Consider the following 8,815-nt stretch of genomic DNA (forward strand, 5'->3'; position numbering starts at 1 on the left):
ACTTGTGTGAAATGCCAGAAAGGTAAGAATAGCTTTAACTAACTCATTTGTATGAGTGGCTCCACATCAGCATTTACTTCATCCAGCAGCTCCAACATGGCCTGTTTTATAGTGTCTAAATCTTTTTTTTTCTTTTCTGTCATTCCCAAAATATAAACACGAGTGAGAAACAAATTGTTTGTTCTACAGGGGGAGATGGTGTTTATTTTTTATATATTACGCCAAGGCAAGTATTATATTCCATTGCAACATGGCTGAGGCTCTCAGTTGGAAGCAACTCCATCCTACATATTAAACCTGCCACATATCAAGTCTGAGATGACAATGAGTCAGCTAGCCTCACTCACACAATTGCTGTGTAGTTACACCAGTCAACCACATGGTGGAGCTGAAGACCAGCAGCAGTAAAGTTAAAAGTTTGAGGTTAGATAGACCACATCTTAAGACACAAAACTTAATCCACTCATGTTAACATTAGAAGTATGTTTTTGTGTTTGATAGGGGGCTCTTTCATTCCAGCTCAATTTAGCAGGGAGATGGCATGTAATATTAATATATGTAAAAATGTATTTCAGCTGTTGCTTCATATTCATGAACTTATTTTGTAGATAGAATATTACACTAAAGTCAAATACAGATTTCATTAAAGATGTGTTTCTAACTGAAATGTGATTTCCCTGCTTTTCAGACCCATGTACTGGCTTTTAAGAAAGGCAATGGGTGACAATTCCAGTTACAGTTTACATTACTGTCCCATCACTGCCAGAGAAGTCTTTACATCTACAGGAACATCTCCTATGCTTGCTGCATGGTGGCTGAACAAGCTTCTAATTCCTATCCTGAGTGACCATAGCGGAAAAAATGGCAAAAATCACAACACTGCCTTTTTTAATTGTATTTGTTCATTTAGAATTGGGGAGATTTGTTCTGTACTTTGCCCTCTTTTTTTTTTTTACATCTGCTGACCGCTTCATCTTGATTTCTGCTGTAGAACAGTATCACACATATATTGCAAAATAGGTATTGTAGCTGACTTACGTGTGAGTTGTGTGGCACGCTTTTTCTCCTCCCTCTCTCTCCTCCCACCATCCCTGTCTCCGGCGAGATGAAGCCACCTTTTTATATAAGCCTCCACCTCCTGGTCTGTTGCAGTGGCCGTCAACTGATTGTTTCTGACTGTTCCTAAAAATTGAGAAAACTGTAAAGCTTTGGATAAATTGCACACAATGGTGAGAAATGGCTAGCTGCATGGCATGCTATATCCTGCCCAGAGTTGGGCAGCAATGAATGTAGTTTGAAAACAGTCTAGCCATGACCAGCCCATGTTTTCTGATTGATTGGGTATATATATTGTTGTATTATAAGTGTTAATAACAAGTATTAGACTGTCATAATTTTTAATTAATTATATTACTTAAGTGTTGTGTCGTGACATATGAGCTGTTTTATATGATGCAGCCTCCAATCAGACACGCTTCACTGAGCAGCCACCCTAGTTAATATGCCCTGAAGAAGACTTACTTGTGCAGAAATGTCAGCAACTTGCACTGTAATAAAAACTTCTAAAACTGACAGTGTGCTCCAGTATCTTCTCCCTGCCAGCCATTACTAAAACTCATGTAGTCATGCACTTAAACAAATTTGAACACATGGAACATGATCAAACAGCCGTCACTAATTGCCTGTCACTGTGAGACTTGGTTTTGTAGCTACAGCAAGAAAATCAACAAGCAATGGCATTCTATTAGAATAGAATAGAATATTGTCTGCTACCACACTGATGCATAATCATCCACATCTGCATCTTGATAAATTGATTATATGATTAATTTCAGCACCCCTATCTACTCACAAGCAGGAAAGAAAAGGAAAACCAATTCATTAGACACATCACAAAGAAATATGACCCACAATTAATACTTACCAGTAATTACATCTTTTAACTGGAGGCTGTGGAATGCCGTTTTCCCATTCACGCCACGCCAGTTTAGTTGTTTGGCCAGGGAGTTGGTGAATATGTTCTTCATGATTCGCCACACGGTGTCCTTGATATCGACCCCACCGATGACACTCAAAGCAGTAATCTTGGCAAAAAAAAGAACATACATGATCTATACGAGCAGTATTAAACCGGGCGTACAATGTATGATTTTTGAAAATCTTGTTGTTTATACCAGCACTGCACACTGTACAAGTATATCGTCTATGATTTACGGTCAAAGCTAACGATTTATGTACTCACACTGTACAGTCTGATCATCAAACGTGACCACAGTGCTCACACTTTACGGGTGAAAACCGGGTGAAAACAGCCCAAAGACTGACTGTCCTGTCTATTGACAGCTGTCAATAAAGATTTATTTAAATAAATCAATAAATTTCAGTAAAGTCATTTCAGTGTGCTGTGGTTTATCTTTATTTTTCACCTGAGATGTCCCTGTAACCAGCTGATCTTCATTTTGGCTGTGCATGAGGAATTTTGTTTCCCACAGATGTACAAAACATGTATCCAAACACTCTTTACTTTAGAATAGTCCTCACTCCAATAAAAAAAAATCTAGCATAAACAATGGCATACATGAAATAGTTCTAGAGTGAGAAATGCATTGTTACCATTTTCTGTTTAAAGTCCGCCTCCTCCCTGACCCGCTTCTCCACAGCCAGTAAAGAGCTGATGTCCTTAAGAGGGAAGACATCCTTTTCAAGGACCTCCTGCCCACAAACAGGCTGTCCCTGGATCTTATTCAGGGTCAGGGTAATAATTTTAAGCTGCTCCATGATAAGCTCCTGGTTCGTCAGGAGCTTACGCATAAGAGCTAAAAATAACGACATACAGTAAAATAATTAAAACCAAGGCAAGGGATTGTAAGATGATTTCATACAGAGACAGAGAAAAAGATAGTGAGACAGAGAGGGTATGTGCATTAGTGTGCAAATATAATCACTTATGAGCAAGGTTGCTTCAAACCTTGCTCATAAGTGATTATATTTGCACAGCTGACGACCGTTCACTGCCCGGACTGGTCACTGGCTGTTGTGGGCTGGCAGTGGGCAGTGGGCTTGCCACTGATGCAGGTCCTTGGGGGCTAGGGGCCCTTCTCTGTGTTATATTCAAGCCTGGCCGTTGAATTTTTGGGGCTGCTGGCAGTGATGATTTTTGTACAGTTGAGTCGCTGTCACTATCGCTTTGAAAGCGAATGTTTGGTCTTGTGTGTGCATATAGGGGATTGGGAGGGGAAGAGGAAGAAATTGAAAAAGATTGTGAGAGACTACTAGTATAAAGTATTTGTCATTGGTAAGTTGTTGCTCTGAACTTGTAGCGCTTAAGATATAGCACACATCAGACTACTTAGCCCTATTACTTTCGTTAGCATGGGCAGGAGAATGTGCCTGCCATAACCATTGACTAGGCATGAGTAAAAAACCATATGAGGAAGAAGATAACTGCATCTGATGATAGACATTAATCTCAGACCACTACATCAAACTCTGAACTATAGGGAGACCAGTGTAAGTTGAGTTCCTTCTCATATTCAGGATCACTACATTAAGACAAGTTTTTTCACTGCAAACTAATGCATCTGTATACATTTCAGGGTGTTGTACATCCCTACAAACAAATAGGAGTGTAACCTGAGTGTAACACTGTTGATAATATAGGGATAATCCCATAATATGGGATAAATTGAGCATAGGAGCAGGGTATGTTGAGCCACCCCCCTCCTTCCCCTTTATCCATCTCTCACCCCCCACTTTTCTCAATATTCACCTGTCCAGGTTGCAGGTGAACACAAAACCAGGGACCTGTTGCTGAGCTACCAACTCACTGAGATTTGGGTAATTCTGACCTAATTTTGACTGTTTTTTTTTTTTTTTTTTTTTTTTGGACATACAGTAAGTGTCAAACCACTTTTATATGGTTCTTACCTTCACATACTCCATGAAATGATGCCTTCATCCTAAATATTTGGTCACATGTTCATTTTTTTTCTTATGGTATCCTAGCAATGGGTGGCTCAACTTGTCCCTGTGCTCAACTTACCCTTGTCTCCCCTATTGAGTGATTTTTCTACAACATAATGTGAATGAATAAAGAGATTCAGTTTTCAGACCTAAATGTTATACTCCAGCCTCAAAACATGGCATACTGTGTAGTAGGTGTTTACAGCTCCAGTGTTTGCACCTGGAGAGTCATCAATATCATATAAATAATGATATTATTATATCATTAAGCAATACATCACTCCAGTCTGTGATATACGCTCATTATACCACAGCTAAGGGGTGTTCTTCGCCACTTCGAAAACCCCCTTAGCATGGTATAATGAGTGTATATCATGGACTGGAGTGATATATTGCTTTTATAAAATGGTTACCAATAATGGCAACATTAAAGAGGAATACACAATCATTTTCATGTAGTTTTTAATTAAACAGAAATACATATTATCTAATAAAATAGCCCCGCTGTGAAAAAAATAGTCCCACCTCTCCGTACGTTAGCTCTGCATGTCGTCTATTCCTCGCCTTTTTTTTGGGAGAAAGTCACTGCTCAATCAACTCTACCATTGTTAACCCTATCTGGAGGTGAAAGTTAACCTTAAACATGTGAATTCAACTAATTTAATCTATTTGTTAACGTTGTCAAAATACCGCAGCAACTTTTTGCTACCTACTGTAACAGTTTGTTGTCATGGATACATTGTTGCTTCTCTGACAATTAGCCCCATAACGTACACATGCGAGGCCCCCCCCGCAGTTGACTGTGAGTGAGCGGTCCAGAAGAATCTACCCAAAACCCCAATGAATGAGAGTTTTTTTTTATAGTTTTAGCTTTGAGTGATCACTGACTTTATTAAGCCGACTATATGTGACATCGCGGCAGGCACCTGAAGACGCAGCAGCGGCATCTGAATATCATGACTTTAAAAGCACCAAATTACTTGCCTTAACAAATTTCGTTCAATCAGACAGTGCCAGATCACCCTATAGAGCCCGAAGTGTCATAGTCGCTGTCAAGGTGCTGATCCTGTGACTGTCATTATACGGGAGCTGTCCGTGGTCCGCTAATTGACTCCTAATTACTCATTGATGCACATGGCGGGATTTTACAATCTAATCTAATAATAATACGGCCCAGCTGACAATAATGTTGTTGTTGTTGTCATGGAAACCTTGTTGCTTCCCTGAAGCAGAGTGATATGCTGTGATAAGGCTTTTTAGAATAGTAGCTGTAGTATACACTCATTATATCATAGTTAACAGCCAATCAGATTGCCGGATTTCACCTTTCCGTTTTATAAATGTATGTATAACAATGTATGAATTTATATTAATTGCACCAGCTAAAGATTTACTTTCTAAACTGAACTGAAGAAGAATTCACTCTAAGTGAGGTGATAGTTATTGACAGCGGATAATGTAGTAATAATTCTTAATGTCTCACAAATATAGTACTGTAGTGGCTTTGAATGCTTACAGTCTTTTTCACTTTCTCTTTGGTATGTCATCATCTTCTTCTGCTGTCTGTAGGTCAGTGTGGGTTTCTGCCTGGGGAAGTTTGAGGCGGGCAGTTGTGTAGTTTGCTGTAAATAAAGAGATTCAGACATCACAATTAATAGAGTGTATATGTTTTTTAATGACTGAATTGTGGTAAATATGTGATGTGTATACCTGCTGTATATAAAATCCGAACTCTGAATTCTTCCCACGACGATCCCGGCTGCTCTGCATTTTTTGCGGCCTTTACCAGTTCTGCAGGCTTGTAGTAAGAGGGCCACTGACAGATGTCATCAGCCACCCAAGCTGCTGGCACCACCTCAACCTCGTGGGTCTCGTAAAATTCGACAACGTAAAACATTGCCTAGAATAGGAAGGGGGTACAACAACACAAAGTTAGTTTTACAAACATAAACACTAACATTTAACTCTACACAAATTTATGCACATTCCCAACTGAATAATTACTATAAATATGGTATACACACTTACACACAGATGGGTGAAGGCAGGCTGAACTGTCACCACTGTAACTTGCTGCTGAGCTGCACATAAAGTATAAGAATAATATAACGATTCTTTTTGTTTTAACTTAAAATGAAAACACATGCTGTGTGCGGCTAAGGTTAAACAAGCTTAGAATGAATTTGCATGCAAAAGAGGCACAGCAACAAATCCTGCCTCCAAAGGTAATCGAACACACTTCTGTATTTTAGTGTCCAACCTCAAGCACATTAGGTGTGATGACAGATCTGACACAAAACAAATTCCCAAATTTGAAGAGTCAATGGGATAGTCAAAAAAGTTTGCAATCTGTACTCTTTGCAGACCAGGTATTCCTGACCCTCAAAAACAACTATATTCTGGACCAGAAGTATCTTGCCATTCATTTTAATGCATCTGTCCCTCTCCCTGTTCCCACAAAGCCTTCAGGGACAGGTCCATCTGAATGCGACATTTTGAGATTTTTGCCAGTTTTCAGAGTTTCCTCTGGTAAACTTATTGAGTCAAGTTCTGCAATCCTGCGTATCACTTGTTGCAGTGGTGAACTAGGCTTTCTAACCATGCCTTTAATGTTTTTTAAATAGTTCTCAAAAGGAAATCCAGATATTAGGTCCAAGTTCCCATGTACCCTTACATCTTCACTGAGGTGAATCAAGCCATGTATGTTGTATACTACAAATTCATGACCATAGAGTTGCCCAAAATGTTTAACAAATGCTCTGAGGAGTGTGTTTGCAAAGTCATTTAGCATCAAACAATAGGTTGGACTCGCCAGAATGTAAATGCTCACAGATAAGAGCATAAAGTTTTGATACACCTCAGGAGCCAGAACATCTTTCAAAACAACTGGGCCAGTGTAAAGTAGGAACTGCCTAAGCTCTGTTGCCTTCCATCTTAATCTTTCATCAAGCCCCCTTGGTCTTCGGGCAAATTCGGAGGGTATGTACATTCTGAGAGCAAGTAACTTGACAGAAATCAGAGAGACTTGCCTGGATGAAATGCGGGATTTTAACTTCCCACATGTGCCAATCCATAAATCAAGTAGACGACGCACCACACCTAAGCAAACTAAATGCATATAGTCATGTGGGAAGCCACTGACCATAGGAACAGATGTTTCACAAAATGGTGAAGGTTTTATGTGGTGGTCCTCATCCTCTGCATTTGAAAAAGATTCATCAGTTCTCGCTCTAGCGTTTGTCTCTGGGAATGTCATGCGATTATTCACATATACGCCTGACTGTACACATCTGTCACAGCCACTGTAGCCATTGTGTGATTTAATACCTTTAACAAAGGCCCTTGCAGGAGCATCACAAATTACTGAGCACACAGTGAGGAAAAAGGTTTTACCATTAACAACAAATCCATTGCTCAGGGATTTAAGTTCACAAACCAGATCCCTTAGATATTCTGACAAAGACAGAGGCTTTGAGTTCCCACAGAAAATAGCAATTGGCACAGGTTTCCTACTGAATCCTTGGAGGATTCCCAAGATTGGCCAAAACTGAACAGCTGAACTTTTAAAAATTGGTAGACCGTCAATATTTAACTGCAATTTAAAGTTGTGACTGTCTGGAACAATAAATGCCAGTCTCTGAAATATTTTACTGAACATATTCTGTATCCCAAAATAGTGGAACAATCCACCTGCCAAGGAAGTAACAGCATGGCAAATCTGTGTCTTTAACAATGTTCTGGCATCTTTGGGCAATGAAGGATGATGAACTTTCAGAATAGACAAGAGGGCAGACAAAGCAATCAGCGAAATCCCAAATTGTGTACTCCAGTCTCTCAAACAACTTGCTAAATCCCTTGTTCATGAACATCATTTCTGTCATCATCATTACAACTTAATCCACCATCTCCACTGTCTATGTCAAAGTTTGGTGGTGAATCAGCGATTGCTTCCGAGGTTGAAAACTGCACTCCTCTTCAGTGTCAACCTCAAGCTCATGCTTGTCATTTAAAGAGTCAAAGAACTGGTTAACTCTTTTGACAGCTCTTTTCCTTAAATTACTGCATGTGGTATTCCACTGTTCTTTATCCATGGCACTACAGTATCACTAACCTATTTGGTGTTTGGCAACTTGTGCAGCTCAGCAGCAGACTGTTATTCTGAAAAAGAAAGAAAGGAGCAAGTATTATACATTGATACATCATATAGTATATCAGTACATTTATTTATTTATTCGTTTGTTTGTTTATTTGACAGGGACAGTGCAAAAGTAAACAACATGAGGGCAAGGCGGGCATTTGTAAAAAAAACTTCTGTATTTCACCAGAGCAGCTTACCTTTAATGAGTTCAATAATCTGTATTTCCACCAGCAAATTTCTGTAACAACAATAAGCACACTTACTGTAAAAATCATCATGACAGTATAACACACTGTAATTAAAAATGCATTATGTAGCACAAGTAAATGGGTATTTTTCCTTCACAAAAATAAATTAATACAAACAAACAAAAGACACATTCATATTTCGCTTTAGACAAATAGAAAACGTGTATTTTTTTTCCTGGGGGTGTTGAGTTAGAGTTGAAGCCAAACCAAGGAAATGGACATACAGGCTAAAAAAACAAAAAAAAACACTTCATGACAGGTAAGATATGAAATATTACCAGCCAAAATATGTTTTCACTGTCCACTGACCTGCTCACAACACAGCATTCTTTTGGAGGAACATGTGAGTTCAAACAGTGCATAATAGTACCTAAACTGAATAATTGTAACTGTTAACCATTTCAATGTTTTTCCATATTCCTTGAAAACTATTTTCTTGTCTGTATACAACATCTATGTCACGTCT

General features: G+C 39.0%; 2 protein-coding genes across 2 annotated transcripts; both read right to left on the reverse strand.

Annotated features, from left to right (window-relative positions):
• Positions 1 to 504: 504 nt before the first annotated feature.
• Positions 505 to 5,860, reverse strand: LOC146306357 (uncharacterized). The gene is given in 6 exon segments (XM_084711781.1): positions 505 to 1,182; positions 1,925 to 2,084; positions 2,614 to 2,816; positions 4,043 to 4,053; positions 5,480 to 5,585; positions 5,674 to 5,860. Coding segments are annotated over 6 exon segments (879 nt in total). The 3' UTR covers positions 505 to 970.
• A 525-nt stretch (positions 5,861 to 6,385) lies between these two features.
• Positions 6,386 to 7,699, reverse strand: LOC146306358 (uncharacterized). Its single transcript, XM_084711782.1, has one exon. The coding sequence runs from the start codon at positions 7,619 to 7,621 to the stop codon at positions 6,386 to 6,388; it is 1,236 nt and encodes a 411-aa protein (XP_084567908.1). The 5' UTR covers positions 7,622 to 7,699.
• Positions 7,700 to 8,815: the final 1,116 nt, after the last annotated feature.

This window comes from Lutjanus erythropterus, chromosome 23 (assembly GCF_056507025.1).
Source record: "Lutjanus erythropterus isolate fLutEry1 chromosome 23, fLutEry1.hap2, whole genome shotgun sequence".
Lineage (NCBI taxonomy): Eukaryota > Metazoa > Chordata > Actinopteri > Lutjaniformes > Lutjanidae > Lutjanus > Lutjanus erythropterus.